At 33.8% G+C, this 22,201-nt stretch overlaps 1 protein-coding gene across 7 annotated transcripts in view; it reads right to left on the bottom strand.

Moving 5' to 3' along the window:
* LOC109828981 (pentatricopeptide repeat-containing protein At1g76280) overlaps positions 1–21,857 on the bottom strand; it is a 35,425-nt gene extending 13,568 nt beyond the window's left edge. For 5 of the 7 annotated variants that reach the window (XR_002243914.1, XR_002243916.1, XR_002243915.1 and 2 more), the window contains exons 1-4: positions 20,730–21,857; positions 20,533–20,620; positions 11,766–11,959; positions 332–439 (exon numbers count right to left, since the gene is read on the bottom strand). Coding sequence is in view for 2 of the 7 variants with exons in the window: in XM_020396007.1 (XP_020251596.1) it covers positions 332–439; positions 11,766–11,959; positions 20,533–20,620; positions 20,730–20,840 (501 nt within the window). In the remaining 5 variants the exon portion in view is untranslated. The remainder of the gene's footprint in view (positions 1–331; positions 440–11,765; positions 11,960–20,532; positions 20,621–20,729) is intronic. The other 2 variants (XM_020396007.1, XM_020396008.1) reach the window with 2 other exon arrangements.

Genomic DNA, 22,201 nt, shown 5'->3' with positions numbered 1-22,201 from the left:
CCCCCCCCCCCCAACCAAAAAAAAGTACATGATTTCCTTTTCTTAAAAGACCGGAATAAGTAGGTCTTGACATTTGCAGAAACTGAAAAGAGTTTTTCTATGAGTTTGTTTGGTGATCAAGAATGATAGTCAATGAATAATAACTAATGAGGTTCAAGTCAGAAAAAGAAGTGAAACAGTAAAAAAATTAATATGAAAAAATAATAAACCTGTTCCATTACTCCAAATTTATAATGCATATGGAAATGCATGCGTAAACATGAAACACATTCTCACAAAAATTTGCTGAATGAATAGAGGGAACTGGATCGTGAAAAACATCTCAGCATACCTCCTTAAGATATCCTCCCCTACTAAAGGCTTTAACAATAGCTCTACAACATCTCTTGTCAATAGCCACTGCTTGTTCCTCCATGATTCTCCAAGTTCCCATGACAAACTAGTTAAAACAGAAAGTTCTAAGAACATAACACATAAAATACAAATCTTTGTGCAAGAAGTACATTCATGAAAGAAGATTGTTTACATCAATAGACTTTAAAACAAGAGAACAAAAAACCTGAAAAAAGATGCAAAAACACTGTTAGGAAAAGAGGAGATATTTCAACCCCCTGCCTCTACGGCTAGAAGAAAAAAAAAATTAAATTGATTTACATCAAAGTTTCCTGCATCCTCAGAAGATAACATGTTCATGTAGCAGTCACCCAGTGGGCACTGACGGCTACAGTAAAACATGCTTCACTTAGCTCTGGCTAGTACAAGCATGATCTAACATCAAGAGCAAATATGCACAATGTAAGTTCACAATGTCTTTTAAACACAGTATTATCTATAGTTTTAACCATCCATAGCTACTTAAAGATGTGACGATGATCAACTCTATAAGATGATCATCTCTATAAACATAACTAACAGCTCCTTTAAATAGAAAGATAACAACAATCTACAAGTCGCTATTGTAGAAACCCTCACACAATACAAGATGCAACCACAAACTAACTTATGAAGTAGATACGCTAATTTCGGATGTAACACCAAATGAAAGAGCACCTAAGTTGCATGGAAATGGGTACGAGTATTGCTACTTGCTACGGGTGCGGGACACGATATATATATATATATATATATATATATACATATATATTTTTCATGAGATCATTATTGTTGTCAATTCATGTATTACTAGATTTGAACTTCCTATAACATTTTTAAGTTTCTTTCCTTTTGTTGATTATTATGAAATGAAAACTACTCAATTTTGAGCTAGACACCGAAACGACCCTTTACAATCATGGTTTTGAATTTAGGTATGGGCTAAAATAAACCCTATGCATGTTTAACGAGTTTTGAGAAATTGATGTGAACTGCAGGATATACGTCTAAAAAGTGTTTGACAAGTGTTTTAAATTAAAATATATATCATATAATTGAGTACATGTTTGCATAAATGTATGCATATATCCAAAGAGTGTCCATGAAGTTTGGGTAGGGGGACGTGTCGGGCAAGGTTATAGAAAGCGCTATACGACCTAGGCGCTGGAGCTGACGCCTATAAGCTATAGCTAAGGCGGCTAGGTGGGAGCCTAGGCAGGACCTAGACGGTTTTTATTTTTTATTTTTAATTATAATAGTTGATAATAAATGTCAATTTAATCTAATACTATTCTAAAAGTGTGAAGGATGTTAAAACATTTCTTTCAAAAATACCCTCAATATGTATATATAGTGTTAAAGATGCCATTTATATTGTTAAGGGCATCCATGTAATATTGTGACTCTCCATGATAAACTGCATACATTAACCTACATACATATACATAGCCAATGAAGTAAATAGTATAATAAATGCAATACATACATTATTATAATCATAAATTTTGATAATGAAGAGTTTTCTTCTAGAGGTCATGCATATGACAAACTAATACTATACGTTTCAATCTGCATACAAAGTGTCAACTTAAAATATCATTAGTGCATACATTCATGCATACTTGAAATGAGAGTTACATTTTCAATTGTAGTCTTTATTTAAGTGGCAATTACAACATTTGACAGTTACGGAATCCAAAGAGGTAGCCTGCTTTTCTTTATTTATCATAATAGCCCTTACTTGCAACCTATATAAATTCTCTCATTTGATGATTTAGATTTACACTCACCTCTTACAACCCTAACAGCATCTTTTACTCACCCCATGGCTTTACTATGATATTATTTGGATGATACAAGCTCGCCAGTGAAAACGTTATCCCTTCAAAAGAGATAACGACAGGGAGGGTGAAGATGATTAAAGTTATGTTGAGGAAGCACTGGGCTTTACTCGGATTATACTTTATATTGATGTGATTGTTAGGTTGACGGCTATACGCGGATTGAGGATACAATTGATACAAGGAATCAGACGGTGGAGAATTCGGATTGAGACTAAAGTTTGAGGTCTAATTTGGGGGGTTTTAATGAAATTTTTCTATTTCTATAATTATTACTATGTACTTTATTGTGATTTGAGAGAAATAGTGTATTATCCATGAACTTAGTATATATATATTTTTATTTAAGAATAGTTATCACTTATCACTTAATAATAAGCACAGTTAACATGAATTTTGTTCATGGATCGAGCTCTATATTATTATATGTTGCTTATTATGTGCTTATAAATGCTCTTGCCATACTTCTTTTTGTTCTTCCTATTTCTGTCATAAATACATATTACTTTTTTGTCAATTAGAATTATGATTTTTGTTTATTGAGAATAGAGACTTATTTTGTTTTGTTTCTTTGTTTAGGTGGTAGCACTACTGGATCATGTTCCTTTTAACTAATGACTAAGAGAATGTTTGAGAACTTTTGACCCAATTGGATTATAATTTAGAGTGGATTATAATCTAATATTTTATCAAAATGATAATAAAAAAAGACAGAGAGTTGGTAGTGAGTTATTAAATGTTTAGCTCCTCAACTTATCCATTTTACTCCTGTGTTCAAGTAACTGCACAAGCTACATGTACTTTATAATCAAGAGTCTCTTGACATAAGCATTTTAAATCAATTAGTGGAAGATATATTTCATAGTCTCCATGGGACTCAGATGATCCAAAATTGTTGAGAATGCTGATTTCAAAAACTTATTGAAGTTAAATGTGGCTTTTCTAAGTGTTGGAGTCAAGAATGATAGAAATATCAGCGAAGGATATACATAACTAGCAGATGCAATGAACATATCAGTTCTTTTAGTTGTGTACAACATTGTTTGCTTCTATTTTGCATAGCTTCATCTAAGGTGCAGAATTATGTAGTATCTAAGACTAATACCTTTTTATGTCATGAAGGGACTGGCTAGAATTTTTAGCTTGTTCTTAATCTCATATAGTCCTTAGAGAATTTCATAATGCTTACAATTGCATTGAAGATATTTTTAAGGCAATAGCTCATTCCATTTTTATAATTCATATTAGCTTGTAATGAAACATTAGATTACTTAATTGCCGAATGAAAGTAATTATGTGTGTGTGTTTTGTACCTGTTAGAATTTTCTACATGTTTCTACACTTGATATAAATTATCTTACCACTCTTTACAAGTCAAATCTGACCTTAGACCTCTGGATCCAAGAAACAAATTATGATATACCTATATGTATAATACGATCTTATTTTATAGATTATTATTTGCATAAACAATCGTTAACATTTAATATATGTAACATGATAGATAAATATTCACTTTTTAAAATATTATCCATCAGTAAACAACACTGAATTATCAGTCTTCATAATCTAAGTAACTATTTTCATTGTTTTATATAAATTAACATATTACGAAACATTCCACTTGATATTTTAAGCCAGAGGAGAACAATCAAATCACGTTTTCATTAACAACCTGAAGATTTAACAGAAGCAACGAACAATCAAAACTATATCTATATATGTAAGCACTGAAACTTTTTATCCTGATTTTCTTAAAGTTTTTTTTGAAAGAATTTCTTTTCTTTAAGCTTTAATTTTTAAACTTTATCCTGCTTTTATTTAATCTTTAACTTTTTAGTCATTTTCCCTGCTTTTTTTTAATCTTTATTCTTTTTCTGAGTTAATTTCTAAATTTCTTGTCCATGAAACAAATTCAGAATATAAAATAATTTCGTACACGTGTAACGCATGTCCACTATACTATAATGCTATAAAACTGTGTAGAACATTAAGAAATTTATAATATTAATAATGATATCTAAAATATTTATAATATTATTAATATTTATAATATTTAGTGAAGGAAAAGAAAACATATTAACCACTGTTTTGTATTAATATTTATCTTAATTATGTTCTAATATATTACAGTAGAACAATATTAATTATATATAATTATAATATATAGTATATATATATATATATAATATATATATATATTATATATATATATATATATATATATATATAATAATTTATAATATTAATAACATTTATAGTAAGATTTTTACATATGAAAACATCAACAACTTTTATCCAAATTGCAATTTAACACCTTTATTGTTTTTTTTATGTAAACCACTTTAGTTTGCTTACATATTCTCAATGTCACACATTTTAGTGTTTTTTTAAAATATAAAATTACTATAATTCTCCTCTGTCTAACCTAATAGAAAAAAGGAGAGGAGGAGGAGGAGGAGAGGAAGAGGAGAGGTGGAGGGAAGTTGATTGGACCGATGGCTTGAGAGAAGGAAGGAGGTTGGCGGGGAGAGTGGAGAGTGAGGAGCAGAGAAGAAGAAAGAGGGTAAGGCAAGAGGAGGAGGGAGGAAAGGTGAGAATAGAAAGAGGTGGAGAGGGGAAAGGAGGTGAAGGGAGAGGAGAGGAAGAAAGGGGTTAGGGTTAGTAAAACCTAGAAATGGAGGAGATGGTGGAGAAGGTGAGGAAGAAGAGAAGGAATGAATGAAGTAGGTAGGGGAGGGGAGGGGGGGGGCATGGGAGGGGGAGAAAGGAAGGAAGGAAGATGGGGAGAGAAGCGGGGGTAAAATGAGTATTTTAAAAAAAATTGGGCTGAATAGTGGCGAAGGTGTGACATTGAGATTCTGAGAACATGCAAGTAAACTATAGTTGTTTACATTAAAAAATTAAATAAACATGGTAAGTTACAATTTGGGCAAAAGGTAAGATGGTTTTCATGTAAAAATTTCTTTATAGTTTTAAGAAAAGGAAAGGAACTTAATGCACTGCCAAGGTCAATCTTTAAAAAGCCAATGGAAGAAGATAAATAAAGGTATAGCCATGTTTTTTTAACCTCTCAATTAAATGCTCATGAATCATCAATTCAATCCAAACTATTAATCTCTTTGTTTACCAACTACTCAATATACGTTATTCTCTACTACCAGTTCATGCTTAGGATGTGTATGCGGTGTTCTATTGCCACACAACAAGCAAGACGAAAGGTTATGAGGTGTCCATGGTGGGAATGGATGGATGGAGGGTGGAGGTATTTGCGGTGTGCCATATAGATACGTCAGGATGGAACACAAAGCACATAGCGTTTTGGGTACTTGAAGTTAAAGGCCAGAACAATACCAATTTGTCGCTTCTTGTGGGATGGTGTCGATTTGCCATAGCTTGCCACAAGATTATACGTTGTTTGGACTTTGGAGCAAGAAGATGAACTAGAGAAATGAGGGTGTGCCTTATGTATCTTTAGGTTGTTAATGTGAACTTGATCTGCATAGTCATTTATTATGTGTACACGGTAGTTTTGGTTCTTTATTATAAGCAACAATGTAAACATTACCAAAAATTCTTTAAAAATGTTACTAATTATATGATAATAGAAGAGAGAGAATGTGAAAGTGAGAATTTTATTTTGTTATGATGGATTAGCAAAAATAAAGATAATTAATATAAACTGGAATAGCATGACATACTTTTAACATAAAAGTAAAGAACAAACTTGGATTTTTTGTCTTTTTGGTAATTATTTTTTATATAATAAGTATATTATCTAACCTCCCTAGTGTTAAAGCTATATTCTAAATTTGCACATAAAACTACCAGTAGTTATTAAATATCATTCATTATCTTAAATTATAAAGGAAATAGAACTATGTCTTTAAGATTAAAAAAATAAAATTGTATCTTTTGGATATTCCATGATTTGCCAATGTTCACAAAATAACCCTAAATTTTTGCACAAACAATCATGAATCTTCATAATTTTTCACAAGAACCATTGAAATTTCATATATTTATAGAAAGAATCCCAAAACTTCATAATTTTTTACAGATTAACCCCTATATAGTTCAAAACTTAAACCTTAAGAAGATTGAAAGAAGTATATTATCTAAATTGTGAGAAAATTACAAATAAGTCCTCAAATGTTGTTATAATTACATTCAAAATGAAAATCTTCCATTAATTAAATAATAAATTGTGTAAAGTATTAGAACATAAAACAAATATGTCCACGTGCAACACACGTGCACTATACTAGTGTTATAAAAAGCATAGGCGCCGCAGTGGCGTCTAGGAAGATTTTCTTCTACGTTTAAGTGATGGTGGAGGTTTCGTTGAAGGTAAGAGAAGGTAAAGAAGGTGTCTATAGTTGGAGGCTAGAAGAGTTTAGAAGAGTTTGGAGAATGTAGGAGGACATGGAGGCTGCAACGTATGAAATTACGGTCAATGCCTAAATGATACAATCCATGTAAGCGGCCCATGCTCTTGTACGCACTCTCAAAACCTATGTGGCTAGCCTAGGTACCGCCTAGGTAGGCTAAGAGGAGATTTTTTAAGACATTGGTATCGGGTACGTGTCGGGTATGGGTATGGCTTCATGATAGAAATAATCGGGTGACATAGAAGAACATAAATCAAGTCGGGTATGGGTATGGCTTCATGATAGAAATAATCGGGTGACATAGAAGAACATAAATCAATTGAGTCAGTTCTGCTCCACCATATAAGAACTTCCATGCTAACATGAATATCCAATTATCGCCCAAAAAACATGATGCATGAATAATTGATACAAGAATCATAAAGAGTTGAAGGGCATTCTATCCACTTTGAAACTTAAAAAGTTTTCAATATAAACAAACTAATGAATCTAGTCATGTTGCAGAGTCTGATAGCATACATGGTACGCCACACACAAACTTTTTCAGTTAAAGGAGAAAAGTGGATACCAATGCTAGTGGATGTTTCGATCCTTTTTAAGTTTCATTTTCTTCAACACCAATGTTGGGCTAATAACAAATGAAAAGTGAAAATAAAAAACATACTCAAATTATAATAATAAAAAAGTTTGACGTTTTCAATAGAAGTCTTGACTGCTGAAACTTTTGTCTCATTGCATATCCTAAATCTTATAAGTTACATTTATTTATCATAGATATGCTTTAACCTTATGGTACCAAACTATATTACCTGGGCACTTCTATAGTGGAGCCGTACCCATCCCAGGCACGTGTTGTACCCACACACGTACCCGACACTTAGACACTCCTTAAATACATGCATATATTTATTTAGGCATGTACTCAATTATACAATGCATGTTGTAATAATCAATATTTTTTTATGCAAGGTCTTATATAGGAGGCCCACATGAATTGGATTTGAAAAAAAAATTAAGTGTCATAAAGGCTATTAGTGTTAGCGCAACCTAGAAAGCCCATCTCCACTCTTCCCCTTTGATTTCTTTCTTCTTTCTTTCACGTGTGAGATGAGATAGTTAGTTATGGAAACTAACTCCACATTTTAGCAAAAATTGGTTCTTTTTAGGATTTGATTTAACCAATTTGTTTCTCTAAAAAATATATATAAAATCCTAGAAAATCTCTAACCACCTAACCACTTGATCCCTTTAAAAATCCATATATATCTCTTTCACCTCTTTTCTTCACGGGAGAGCTTTCAAAAAAAAAGAAACCGAAAAAAAGAAGAAAAAAAGAAAGCAAGCAGAGAGGCAACAATGAGAATTGAGAGAAAAAAAGGGATTTTCTTGCTTCGGTGTAGCTTTCAGAGTTTCTCTCGAATGATTGGCAAACATTTCTTATCCTTCAACTATTTTATTTTTCATGGTCGTCTTTTTTTTTCAAAATCGGCAAGCATTCATTTCCTACTTGATTTTGAAATTCCTTGAAATCTTCTTGAATATCCTCATTTATGTTCTCATTTCGTAGTACTCTATCATTCTCTAGTTCTCTAAGAAATTTATTCTCATTATTATTATGTTGTCTTGCTTTTTGTTGAATTCTTTCTTTAATTTTTAGGAATGTTTCATATGAATTCTTTGTAGCTACGAGAGGTTATCCTTTCCATGTTTCTGCAATGCATCCAAGGAAAATGATGATCATGCTCTTCAGCTCCCTTTAATGCACTAGAACATAGACTTCCTGCTATATGGGATTATATTTAAGCATTGCACCTTTTTGGCCTTCTTCTATTTAATCGTAGGGAAATCCTTGATTTTGAAATTCCTTGAAATCTTCTTGAATATCCTCATTTATGTTCTCATTTCGTAGTACTCTATCATTCAGAGCCTCAAAGCAAGATCTAATTCTGTGACTGAATGACGTTACCAAAGTACCAAGCCTTCACTTCTTGTATTAGCATGTTTACGAGAGTCCACCATTCGTTCACAATATTTACCTTTTATATTATTTAACATGATACATATTATAAATATTTATTATACTGGAAACAAACAATATAAGAAAAATGTAGAAATTTGTGGAAAAAATATATGTTAATTTTCTTATTGGTCAATATTCTCACTACTCACTTTTAACGTGCATGTTCTCAAAAGCAAAGTTACAACATGCAATTTTAACTCCAAAACCTGATTCTTGGATTTTTCTAAATACTAATATCATTATGGTAGTTTAACCAAGCTAATTGTTTTATGTCAATCTTCTTATGTGTCGATGCTTCTAGATATGTAATTTATGAAAGGATAACTTCAAATATCTCATGCTTACAGGTTTCACTTCAAAATTGAGTTATTATTTCTTCAAAACTTTACCAAAAACAAATAAGCTTACAATAGTATCAAAACTACATCCTGATTCGAATTTATTCTGACACAGTTTAAGTTATTATGTTTAGTCTAAACCTTCTTGTATGTATTATGGAAAGAAAATTTAAATATGTAACCTGCACATATTGTTTCCACTTTAAACGAACTATTAATGGTTGCGAACTTTGTCCAAGGGTCCTCAAAGTTACTTGAGTTTTAATTATTATTTAACCATTTAAATTATATGTTTCGACCACTTAGGGCATTACCAACTAACCACTAAAAATTTCATTGTGGGTTAATACTAATCACCCCAATTTAATTCAATCTCTTCCTTTCACTGAATATGATTAATCGTTCACGTAATCCACACTTCATGTGCACGCTTTGGAGAGCAAATTCAAATACCGTTATTACTTTTGGATGTAGTATCTACTTTGAACAATATTTTCAGCAAACTTTATCAAAAGGAAATATGCTTAAATTAGCTTTCAAACTCAAATAGAATTGGAACTGTTCTCTGATCAATTAAGCTACCCTATGTGGATTACACCAAACTTATTTAAGTTTTTCTAACCACTTAATAGATGTGAATTCTGGATTATTCCTCACTTAATTTAAAGTCATGACTACACATGACAAAACATATCAACACCTACTTAAAGCCTTGGCAACAAAAATCTTGAGCCGTCTTTTCCAGCAACACTCTCCCAATGCTCACTACTACTAGTTTTTATAACATTGTCAGAATTTAACACATCAACAAGACTTATGTTTATATGCATGCTATGTGTAGTATTTTTTTTATTACTTGTTCGTAGGCTAAATGAATTCTATCTGACTCCGTTAGTTTTCCAGTAAGTGAAGGGTTCACGGTTTATAGGATATTGTGCCATAGGAACTCAAGTGCCTAAATAGGCAAGACTTGATAATGGAAATCACCTGAAATGTCATGATTAGATTAAAACCCGGTTTATACCTATAGTACTTATCTTGTTTGATATTGTGTATGACATGCTTGACTTTATGAAAAATTGTTGCTTGATCACCTAGTTGTCATCCAATAGGAGAGACTGTGCATGAAGACGACCCATGTTAAAAATATGATTTATAAGCGTGTTTTCATAGTATGACTATGCCCTCGATATCGATATCCCGATATGAGGGTTTTTTTCTTAACTATTATTATTGTAGCATCGGCTAGATGATGCACCCATCTTGTTAAGATATGTTCTGGGTCACAGTTATTTTCATAGTTTTACAGAAGTCGTTCCATGGTAACTCTGTGATTAGTGCACAATATTTCATGCACAGTCACTTAAATTAAACTGATAAACATAGGGTTTATAAATGGGAATTAGACGGAGCATATAACATGTATATAAACGGGCACATGTGCATTCCTGATATCCTGAGTTATATATATAAGAGCTAAAGGGCTAATACTTGACTTGAAGTCGTGTTCCCGAGACGGTTTACGGGGAACCGATTTATATATATGAAAATATTCTTCTCTAATTCAAATAACATGTAAAATAAGAATAATGTGCTTCGTGATAGATTTGGCGTGCACGACCTATTCTGGATGAGGTGTTGATGATGTATTTTTTTTTCTTGTTTATAGGATTTTGGGAGTTGATATTTAGCGATTTACAATTTGTGATACATGGTATATACGAGGGTTTTCTTGTTTGGATTATTCCCTCGACGTACTCATCTCGTATTGTGGGTTTCTAAATCTTAACTCCTTTTAGTACATGGTATAAGATGTATGCTTTGCGGTAGATCTTATTTGACATCGACAATTATCAATTTCTTTTATCATCTTTAATTGAGTTTCATCTTTTCTTTATACCTGTCACATACACTAACACACGCACAATTCCCTTATTTTACATGCTTGTTGGGAGTTTTCTGACTCTCCTGGGATTTGCGTGCCCCAGATTCGGGGACTATTCTTCCTTCGCAGGACCAAGAGTACTTTAAGGATCAAGCCAGCGGCAGTGATCACCTTCTGTCCTATCACTCTTTCAACTTCAGTTTAGTTAGGTAGTTATTTATTTTAGATTTTTCCTTAGCCACGTGTGGTTCTCCAGACTATGATATATTTTCCTTTTTCCCATTTTGGAGAGTTGTGGACTTGCCATAGAACTCTGTAATTCCATTTTTTTTATCTATCTATTTTCTTTGTTATCTTAGTTACATGCTCTATGTAGTAGTTCTTTTGGTAATATATATGTATACAAGATGATCTAGAGGCGTGAATGTGACTGTATGGTTGCATTGTCGGCCGAGTCACGTTCCAAACTATCATGTTTTGGAACCGGGGTGTGACACATGTTTACTTTAAAACACGTATTTATGTGTTTGTGTACATATATGTATGTATGTATATGTGTGTAAATTCTGCATTTCACATTCATTTTGGTAACTTATTGGATAAGGTCAAGTTCATTTCAGCCTTAAGAATTATGATTTAAAAGGATCAGTTACATATATAGCACAGAACTATGAGTATATCCCCATGAGTTTCACATGTGTCCTCATACCCTACCTTCTACAAATTTGTCATGTCACATACCCCCACCTGCACCTTCACTCGTGTAACTTAGGTACCCAACAACAAAAAAAAATTGAAACAAGATAAAATTTTCAGTTTTTTATCACCACCCACAATGCAAAATAGAAAAATGTATCATCTAATATGTCATCTACCGCAGTTACAAAAAACAAGTAATAAGTTCACCATGCTTCTTACCAGAGGATCAGGAATCTGTGCACAGTAGTCCAGAACAAAAGAAAAGTCATCAGGACCTAAAGAGACGTTTCCATCACCAAGATTTTGTAGCATCCCAAAGGCTTTCTCCCTCTCCCCCAAGCGAAGAGCATTAACAATTTGACGTTGTGCATGTCCGGTTCCATGTTGAGGTCTACATTGGAAACAATAATAATCTGCAACCAAGTATAAACATGTCAATTATAATTATCATTAAGAATGGAAATTGAAATATCGAACAAGCCCATGTTAGCATACATCAAAATGAGTCACTTGTGACAGGATCCTTAAAGTAAGGTGCACACATCAGGTTTAGTTTGCTCATGAATTGCTATGTACAAAGAAAATGGCCCAGGGTGGAAAGATAATGTCGTCCTCATGTCAGGGTTTCAATGTAGAAATGCGTAGAGATCCGAGAAGTGAAAAAAATTAAAGAATAGAATAGTGTATGATCAACACATACTGCATTTGACCTTGGCACAAGCATCCAAACAAAGAGAAAACAATGCTGGCAAATAATTAAGAGCAAAAGAGAAAATCACCATTTATCTGGAGGTTAGATCAATGTGGCACAAGACGATAAGAAATCTCATATAATCCTATCGAACAAAAATATTTAAAGGAATGTTAACAAATATAGGTCAAAGTAAGAACAAAGAGATAGAAGGATGGCTAAGATGACAAGCAGATTAAGAGAGATGCATAACATGTGGAGCAACCTTCAAGTAGTCAAGTGGAATTAGCAGCATTGTCAAGACTTGATTTCTCGAAGTACAAGAATATATGTAGACAAATAAGGTATAAAAAAGGAGTTATTAGTGCCAAGTTGCTCCATTAGTAGCTAACCGTCTTCCCAACCATAAGAGGCTGGCCACGTCAAGAAAGAAAAAGGTAAGAACCATTAACTCCTTGGAAAGAACAAGAGCATAGCCTCGCAGAATTTTATGAACATTACAGAGCAGTAAGATAGATAAAATACAGACTAAAGATCATTCCCCCGATATCTTAGACACTGATAATCCTTAACTCTTAAACCAATTAGGCACTAGTTCTTAACTTTGGTAAGTTGAACCAGAATCTGATTTCAATTCATCTTACAAGTACTGCTTATAAGTTATAACAACGTAAATAAGCTCTGCTCATTGAAAAACAGCTTAAAAGCCGAAGAAACAAAGTACAAAAGAAGAAAAAAGAAGAGTCCAGACAATTAAAATGAGATTTGACCATTATATGCATGCAGTAGGAAGTTTAGGCAAATAGAATGAAAAAAAAGAACCTAAAACACTTCCACCTAGGCCTGAGATACATGGTGATAATCCTTCTTTCTGTAATTTTGCATCAGATCAAAGTGCAACTTGAACAGTACACATCCTTCCTGATAGAGATAAGTATCATGTATTCTTAGTTTCTTATGCATCTATTTAAAATGAAATCCTAATTAAGATACATCTAATAGCATTCAGCGGGTATCCATAAGTAGCACACTAATTATGAGATAAGTACCATAAACTATGTTGCACGAATACGAGCATGGGTACGGGACACGGCAAACTTGTAAAAGGTGGGGGTACAAGGACATGGCTATATAAATATTTATATACACATTACACATATATTATATCTTGGAATTAATAATTTATATGAGAACAAGGATGAGAATTAAAGTCCATATTAACATTTTTATGTTTCTTTTATTATGTGGATTATAAATTAGAAAATCACTAGTTTTTGAACTAGACATCCAAACAACCCTTCAAAATCATAATTCAATACCACTGTGCTACGAGTTTTAAATGTAGGATATATGTCCAAAAAATGTATAACAAGTATTTTAAATTAAAACATGTATTGTATAATCAAGTACATGCCCGAATAAATGTATAAATATATGCAAGGATTGTCCAAGGAGTTTGGATAAGACCATACGGGTATGGGCGCGACTTCAAATTAGAAGTGTCCTGGTAACATAGACCATAAACAAAGATGTTTACCTATGTCGAATTAGTGGTGCAGCATAGTTTAGAAATTTTAGTATAATCATAACATGAGAATCCAATGTATCTGTTACACTTAACCTACATAATTAAAATTTGGCAAAAGTCTAGTGGAGTCCTTGATATATCGGCCAAATAACATTTGGGTCCTTGATATTTGGAAGTCATCACTGGGTTCTTTAAAATAACCTTTGTCATCAGCCTAGGTCCTTTTTACAAACTAATGTTAACCTTGTAGACATGGCGATGACGTGATACTACCATTTCAGCAAAAAAAAGTTAAAAGTCCAAGTTCGTACTGCCACATCATTGTCACGTTAATAAAAAATAGTGAAATTACTAGTTTGTATTGAACTTGGAACTTTCACTAATTTTATTCTGACGTGACAGTGACATGATAGCGCCACGTTAAAGCCACGTCAGCAAGACTTAATGGAAGTTTGTAAAGAGCACCTACGCTGATGACAGAGGTAACGATAGGGACCCCTTGATGACTTCAAACACTAAGGTCCTAACTGATAGTTAGTCAACACATCAAGGACCTCCACTGAAGTTGTGTGACCAACATTAAGGACCTCCACTGAAGTTGTCTTTAAAATTTCTAGTCATAATTTGTCATTATAAGTTCTTGCTCATAATTTCATTGTTAACTAACCTGTCACTGTCCAAGCAATATCAAATAGTTCTTGTAGGACATGAGATAAAAGGGAATTCTTGTGCATAATAGTTACTATGAGCTCAAAACAGTTCATAATTAGCATTTTTGAGGAAGGCATTACATAAAATATAGATATGTTAAGCATGATCGAGTGGGAGAGACTCCTAATGGATAACCTCAAGGAAAGTTATCATTCGGGGTGTTACAAATAGATAGCAAAAGAAAGGTCTCCAAAAAGAAATTTCAAAATGCATGTATGCTAGGTGCCATAACATTTTATAACTAAACTTTACATTATAAGTTACATAAAAATTTTGCATGAAATCTCTACATCTGTAATATCATACTCTTAACTCCTTACTAACTTAGAGATCATATTTTTCAGTGAACACAGTGAATATACCAAAAATCAATTTTCAGCTCTTCTAACCACAAACATTTTGTAGATTTACTGTAACTTTTCGACCTAAATTACCATGCATGAGATGACTTTGTTTTTTAGTGCATAGTATTGCTTCTCAATGAAGTGATATTATACAATTGCTCTACCAATGATTCAATATAAAGATAAAGCTACTTTCAAGATGGATTCCAGGAGATAAGGAAAATAAATTCATAATTGTAATTATGATTGTACAGCTCTATGTGGTAAGCCTTCATTATTAACTCAAACCAAATTTAAAGTTATAAGAAAAATCATAAGGAATATTAATGCTTCAGAACAACGCTATTAGAGTACACCTTACTACCTTGAGAAAGCTTGAAAAGATTGCATGTGTTCTATGAAATTCCTTCGAACCTAAAAGCAACCAGTGGCGGCGAGAGAAATCAGATTTGTTTCGCAAGTTATTTGAAAAAAATTCATATTTGTTTTTGGTAGTTATAAATGTTGATACTAAGTTTTCCAATTTATTAATTTGTTGTGGGCAGAACTATATCTACATGAAGCACTAAGAAATTTTAGAAATCAAATTTTACCATGGTGTCTTGATGAAAGCTTTTTTAAAAAGTTAGATAATCACCAAAATTTTCGTCAAACTCTGACCAAGTGTTATTTAAAACATTTTTCTTTAAATTAATGTTTATAACCAACTCTTGATCAAACTTGATAAGAATTATACCATAAATCAAGGCAAAACATGAACACTATCAAATAATCCCCAAAATTAAAAAGCAAAATTGGATGTCTGGTGAAGGATAAATGCCTATGCCGATTTTGAAAATCTTTCAGATCATTACATAGAAAATAGAAGGACAAAAATCCTCTGTGGTTCGTTCTTTGGGTACATTCCTGGTGTCCGAAATCAATTGAAGAGCAGCTCTCGATCTGAAACTAGAGAACGAGAGAGAACAAAAGAAATACTTATGGGCAATGAAATGGAATTGAGGCGGGTCGATTGATTGACTTCACTTCATTTACATATGCCTATGCATTATTCTCCGCATGAGAAAATGAAACACCTAAGGTTAGGGTTTTGAGAAATGGAGTGAGAGTTAGGGTTTTGGAGATAAATTAGCGTTTAGAAAATAGTGAGGATCTAATGCAGATGAGGCGAGAATAAAGACGGGATTATGGAATGATGATAGAGATTAGGGTAACTATGTAAGGTTGTGCTTGGTTCGAAACTTCGAACGAAAACTAAAAGAAAAGAAAAAAGGTGAGGAGAAAACAATTTTCTGTTGTTTAATTAGCATGAAAAGCAAAAAGAAAATGAAAATGGGGAAAAAGACTACTGAAAACTTCCCGAACCTTTAGTTTGGAAGGATTATTTTTCTTTTTGGGATAAGGGTTATTCAGTATAAAAACAGGATTGAAATGTTAAATAAAAAAATGTGTGAGGGTATGTCTTGCATACGTCCTGTGATGCGTCATCGCTCAAGGCACTTGCGAGGTGCAAAATGGCGCTACCACCTCAAATGTAGGGCGCTTCGCCACCGCCCAGCATCGCAGGGTGCAAGAGGCGCACGCCTTTGATAACATAGGTACATCCCCTATTTATATCTACTTTTGTTCTCTTTTGCATAGTCAGATATTCATCTTGCTCCTATTATTTAGAAAATGGACCATAAAGCATGAGCACACCAGCTTAAGTTGTAGCTTAGAGTTCAAATTCATTTGATATGTCAGACTTCTATAGGAGTGCTTTGTTTTCTCTTTTCTTTTAACTATATTCAAACCTTTAGTGTACCGTTCCTTATTAGTTTAAACGGAATATTTTACTCAGTTTCACGTGGGCAATAAGCAGATTTAGTCTTTATAGTTAAATACTGCATTTTATGTCTTTCACGAGCATAGCAAATTAGGCTAAGCCTCACAATTCAGATGATGGATGTTCAAGGTACTTAATTGAGGCAACAATTTTTCAAATTACTTTTGTGAAACAAACCTGATTTCTCTAGCTATCACTGGGTTCTTTTAGGTGCGAAGGAATTCCATAGAACACATGCAATCTTTTCAAGCTTTGTCAAATTCTCAAGGCAATAAGATACTCTAATAGCATTGTTCTGAAGCATTAATGTTCCTTCTAATTTTTCTTATAACTTCAAATTCGGTTGAGTTAATAATGAAGGCTCACAACATAGACCCTTACAATTATAATTACAATTATGATGTCTATTTTCCTTATTTCCTTGAATCCCTCTTGAAGGTAGTTTTATCTTAATATTGAATCATTGATAGAGCAATCGTATAATGTCACTTCATCTAGAAGCAATATAATGATCGAAAAAACAAAGAGCCATCTCATGCATGGTAATTTAGGTTGAAAAGTTATAGGAAATCTACAAATGTCGATGGTTAGAAGAGCTGAAAATTGATTTCTTCACTGAAAAATATGATCTCTAAGTTAGTAAGGAGTTAAAAGTCAGATATTACAGATGTAGAGATTTCATGCAAAAAAAATTATCTAGGACGGATTTTGTCTATTCTTATTCATTGAGTCTATTGGGAAAGGCTAAATGCAGAGCTGAAATTAGGTTTTTATGTAACCTACAATGTAAAGTTTAGTTATAAAAGATCATGGCGCTTAGCATGCGTGCATTTTGAATTTTTTGAATACCTTTCTTCTGCTATCTATTTATAACATCCCGAATGATAACTTTCCTTGACGTTATTCATTAGGAGTTTCTCCCACTCGACCGTGCTTAATGTATCTATGTTTCATGTAATTCATTCCTCAAAAATACTAATTACGAGTTTTTGAGCTTATAGGAATTATTATGCACAAGAGTTCCCTTTATCTCATGTCCTACGGGAATTATTTCATATAGCTTGGAGAGTGACAGGTTAGTTAACACTGAAATTATGAGAAATAACTTATTATGACTGAAAATTTTAAAGGCAAAACTTTAGTGTAGGTCCTTGATGTGTTGACCAACTATCATTAAGGACCTTAGTGTTTGAAGTCATCAAGGGTCCCTAACGTTACCTACGTCATCAGCGTAGGTCCTCTTTATAAACTTCCATTAAATCGTGTCATTGCCACATCAAAAAAAATCAGTGTAAGTTTCTAAATTCAATACAAACTTGTAATTTCACTATTTTTGTTGAAGTGATGATGACGTGGCAGTACGAACTTGGACTTTAACTAATTTTTGGCTGAAATGACAGTGTCACGTCATCGCCATGTATGCAAGGTTTAATAAAAGTTTGTAAAAAGGCCATAGGCTAATTGCAAAGGTTACTTTAAAGAATCCACTGATGATTTCCAAACATTTAGGATCCAAATGATATTTGGATGATACATCAAGGACTCCACTAGACTTTAGCCAAATTTTAATTATGTAGGTTATGTGTAACGGATACATAAGATTCTCATAGGATTCTCATGATCAAACTGAAATTTCTAAACTATCGTGCCACTAATTCAACATAGGTGATATCTTTGTTTATGATCTATGTTACCTGAGTACTTCTAATTTGAAGCCACATCCATACATGAACAGTCATATCCAAACTCCTTGGACACTCCTTGTGTATATTCATACATTTATTCAGTCATGTACTCGATTATACAATACATGTTTTAAGTTAAAACACTTAAAAGAAAAACGCATATTGGGAAATGAGAAACAAAAATAAATTACTATCACTATGACAGTGGTCCTACTGGCAATTAATCATGGCAAGGAAATCCAAAAGAAAAGGCTTGGCCTTCCTTCTCTCTCTCTTTTCTCCCCTCTTTTTGTTAACATATCACTTACGATATTCAAAAACGATGTCAGAGTAGGACTCAGAGTATGTAATACACCAGCTATTGTAATTTTGTAGATATTCCATAAAATAAAATAAAAACTACACAACTCGCTTATACTATCTTAGTACGATTAAAAGAAGAGGATGTATATATTTAATAGGATGCTCAAGTGATCTGGAATAGGTGACAATCATGAGAAGAGCCATAAAATGTCTAAGCTCAATCCAAGTGCCACTAGGCACTGCCCACACAAAAACTATACATGATTCATTCTAATATTAACTAGTTATTATAAAATATTCAGAAGAAAACTGAGTGACTACGTAAATGCATAGGGAGCTAGCATTGTTGTCTAATAGGCATTCGGGTGACAGAATGCTTGAGACCATTTAATTGCCATGAGAACTACAGTCCTAAGATTCTTCTTGGATTAACTATTACGCCTCCACTATAGGTACTTCTTTTTCTGCACAATGATCTCTTTGCTCAAATCCCCATTTATTGAAGAAACAAATGGGATTTTATGTTCCTCGCAACTTGTTGGCTTGTTTGAAAAAATAGCAATCAACATGCTACCAACTCAAAGAGGCATACTATATAAGATATTAGAAGGACCACTTCAAATTTAGAGGAGATGTAGCTTGGCCATTTGCTATTGAATAGAAGCAGACGGCTCCATGCAAATTTCTAGTTTATTTCTCACCTTTTCATCCCTTGTATTCTCATTGTTCTAAGAAAACTCCATGCAAATTTCTAGTTTATTTCTCACCTCTTCATCCCTTGTATTCTCATTGTTCTAAGTAAACCAGCTCGAGGATTCTCTAAAAAAAAGGATAATTCTTTCTTCAATTTTCTTATGAACCTCAATCAAGCTATTGCATGTTACATATGCAAATACTCAATAAAAATTTTGCCTTTTCTCCTTCAAATTACATCTTTTCAAACTCAATAATGTTTTATAAATCAAACAAACTAGATGATTTATAAATTAAGATAAACCCAAAATTAAAGATATATATATATATATATATATATATATAATATATATATATATATATATATATATATATATATATATATATATATATATATATATATATATATTATATAGTATATATATATATATACACACACACACACACACGCACATGCATATACACATACTTATAACATATATACATGTATGTATATGTATAAGTATGTGTGTGTGTGTGTATATATATATATATAATATTATAATAATATATGTGTGTGTGTGTGTGTGTGTGGCTGTGTGTGTGTGTAGAGTAAAGCTCCTATAAACTTAGCGGATAGGAGCCATTTGTCCACCAACTTTTTTATCGCATTGATTTTGCATTGAGATTTGTGCTAGCATGTGATACAAATGAAGGCACAGATCTCAAAGAAAAGCATTGATGTGTAGCCACAAATCTCAAGTATAATAAAGAGATAAAAAGTTGATGGATAAGTGCTCTATTCACTTAAGTTATAATAGTTTTAATATATATATATATATATATATAATATATATATATATATATATATATATATATATAAGAGAGAGAGAGAGGAGAGATAGGGAGAAAGAAGAAATGTAGGAACTTGGTACCAACAAAATTTTGTGATGGGTAGTGATATGTCTCATTCCCATCCACTCTCCAATCCATATGAATATGGTCCCTCATTTGAATGAGTGGATGTAGATGATCACCTCACTACCAGCACAAAAACTTTCGCTTTGGTACTTAGTTCCTCCATATTGCTTTTATATATATATATATATATATAATATATATATATATATATTATATATAATATATATATATATATATAAATATATACTAATTAACTGAAAAGACAGATTAATGTGAAGTTCGTAATCAATTGACAAAAGCTCCCACCTTGATCAGTGACGTCTCGATCATATTGAGCAGTAATATCCCCAGTGAGACTCCATCCGCTTGGTTCTTTGATTTGCTTCTCCTTCACCTGAATTTTCAAGCAAATTCAAATGCATAGGAAAACAAAACGATGTAATCATACCTAAACCAGGGGGGGAAAGCAAAGAAATAATCTTGATGATGAGAATTGACAGTACATGAGCACGAACTGAGCAAGATCTCACGGGGGCGGAGATAAAGCTAGGGTTTTGATAGGATTGAACGAGGCGCTGTAGTCCAGAGTGTCGGATTTTATTCCAAAGCGCCATTTTTCCACTTTTTCTCTTTTTTTTGGATGGGGAGAGCTTTGGAGATTGAAGAGGGTTACAAAGAAGAGTGAAGGAGATGCATTTCTCCTGCAAGATGCACGATTAGGACCTGGGCCGTGGGTTAAGGAGGAGGATGGCGTGGAGGATGAGAACTTGGTGTCGACTACAGGAGATCTAGGGTTTTCGACTGAGCTTTGAACGGCAGGAGGCCGAGCTTTAGACAGTGAGTAGGATAAAGCAAGCAGTAGATTTGATTAAGAAACTTGCACTAAATCAAACCAAACCACATCAGAAACGCAAAAATCACAAAAATCCCAAAAAGTCGATAAAGTCGAACAAAAACGCACATATGAAAGGGAAATGATGACTTGATGAGCTTCAGGTGCAGGTGGCAGCGAAGCTTCTAGTGGCGGTGTTGGCGACGAGGAATTAGGGCTAGCTAGGGTTTTGAAGGGAGAGAGGAGGTTAGGGCCAGTTAGGTTTTGAGGGTTTTGAGAGGAAAGAGGAGAGAACGAGTTTGGGACACAAGGGAGAGAGGAGGTTAGGGCCAGTTAGGTTTTGAGGGTTTTGCGGCTTCTCCACCGTCGACTGTGCCATCGCCGCCGCGTCGCCGCCGGCAGCGGGGCCCGCGTGGTCCTGATCACGGCGCGCCGGAGTCCGGGAGCGAGGCCCGGAGGCTGGCGAGCGCGGTGGCTTACTTGCCCGCCACGACGATGGCGGACGAGGAGGAGGAGGCGGCGGCGGAGGGGGCGGCGAGGTTGCCGATGGGGAGCCTGTACGAGGGCGCGATGTTCGGTTGTTTCGAAGATGGTGGTGGTGAGGTTGGCCGAGGTTCTGGGCCGTAGCCCGGCCCAGATGAGAGCCCGCCACACTAACCTTGAATGAACGGGACGGAACGGAACAGTGTGGGCGTGATGGCGATTGGCGAATGCAGTTAATGTTGCGAGTCTAAAGATAAATAATTGCTATATGCTACATTATGTACTGGGGATTAAGAGGTTTTTTTTAGGTAGAGAAGAAAAGCTTTCCGTATTGTATATCCCTCTATGTAGGCATATGGATCGATGAAAATCTACAATATTTTATTGTTTAATAGTCGCACTGTGATTCTTCTTGCAATTGTCCAGGTGCTTCGATCAAGTTGAAGAATGATGCATCCTCGGGCATGAGCGTAGGAACAAGAATGTGGGTATTAGTGTCAAAAGTTATAGGCTGAGGGTGAATTAATATATGGGTGGTGGTACAGGAACTTGTTATGGGACAGAAAATCGACACCTCACATGTCTCATATAGACTCCCATATTTTTGGGTCTTTAAAACTTTTTTCTTAATATATGCATTGAAGTACATTCATAGGTGTG

The sequence above is a fragment of the Asparagus officinalis genome, chromosome 1 (genome assembly GCF_001876935.1).
Source record: "Asparagus officinalis chromosome 1, Aspof.V1, whole genome shotgun sequence".
Taxonomy (NCBI): domain Eukaryota; kingdom Viridiplantae; phylum Streptophyta; class Magnoliopsida; order Asparagales; family Asparagaceae; genus Asparagus; species Asparagus officinalis.
The sequence above is the reverse complement of the archived record's forward strand: the minus strand, read 5'-3'. Positions and strand labels throughout refer to the sequence as shown.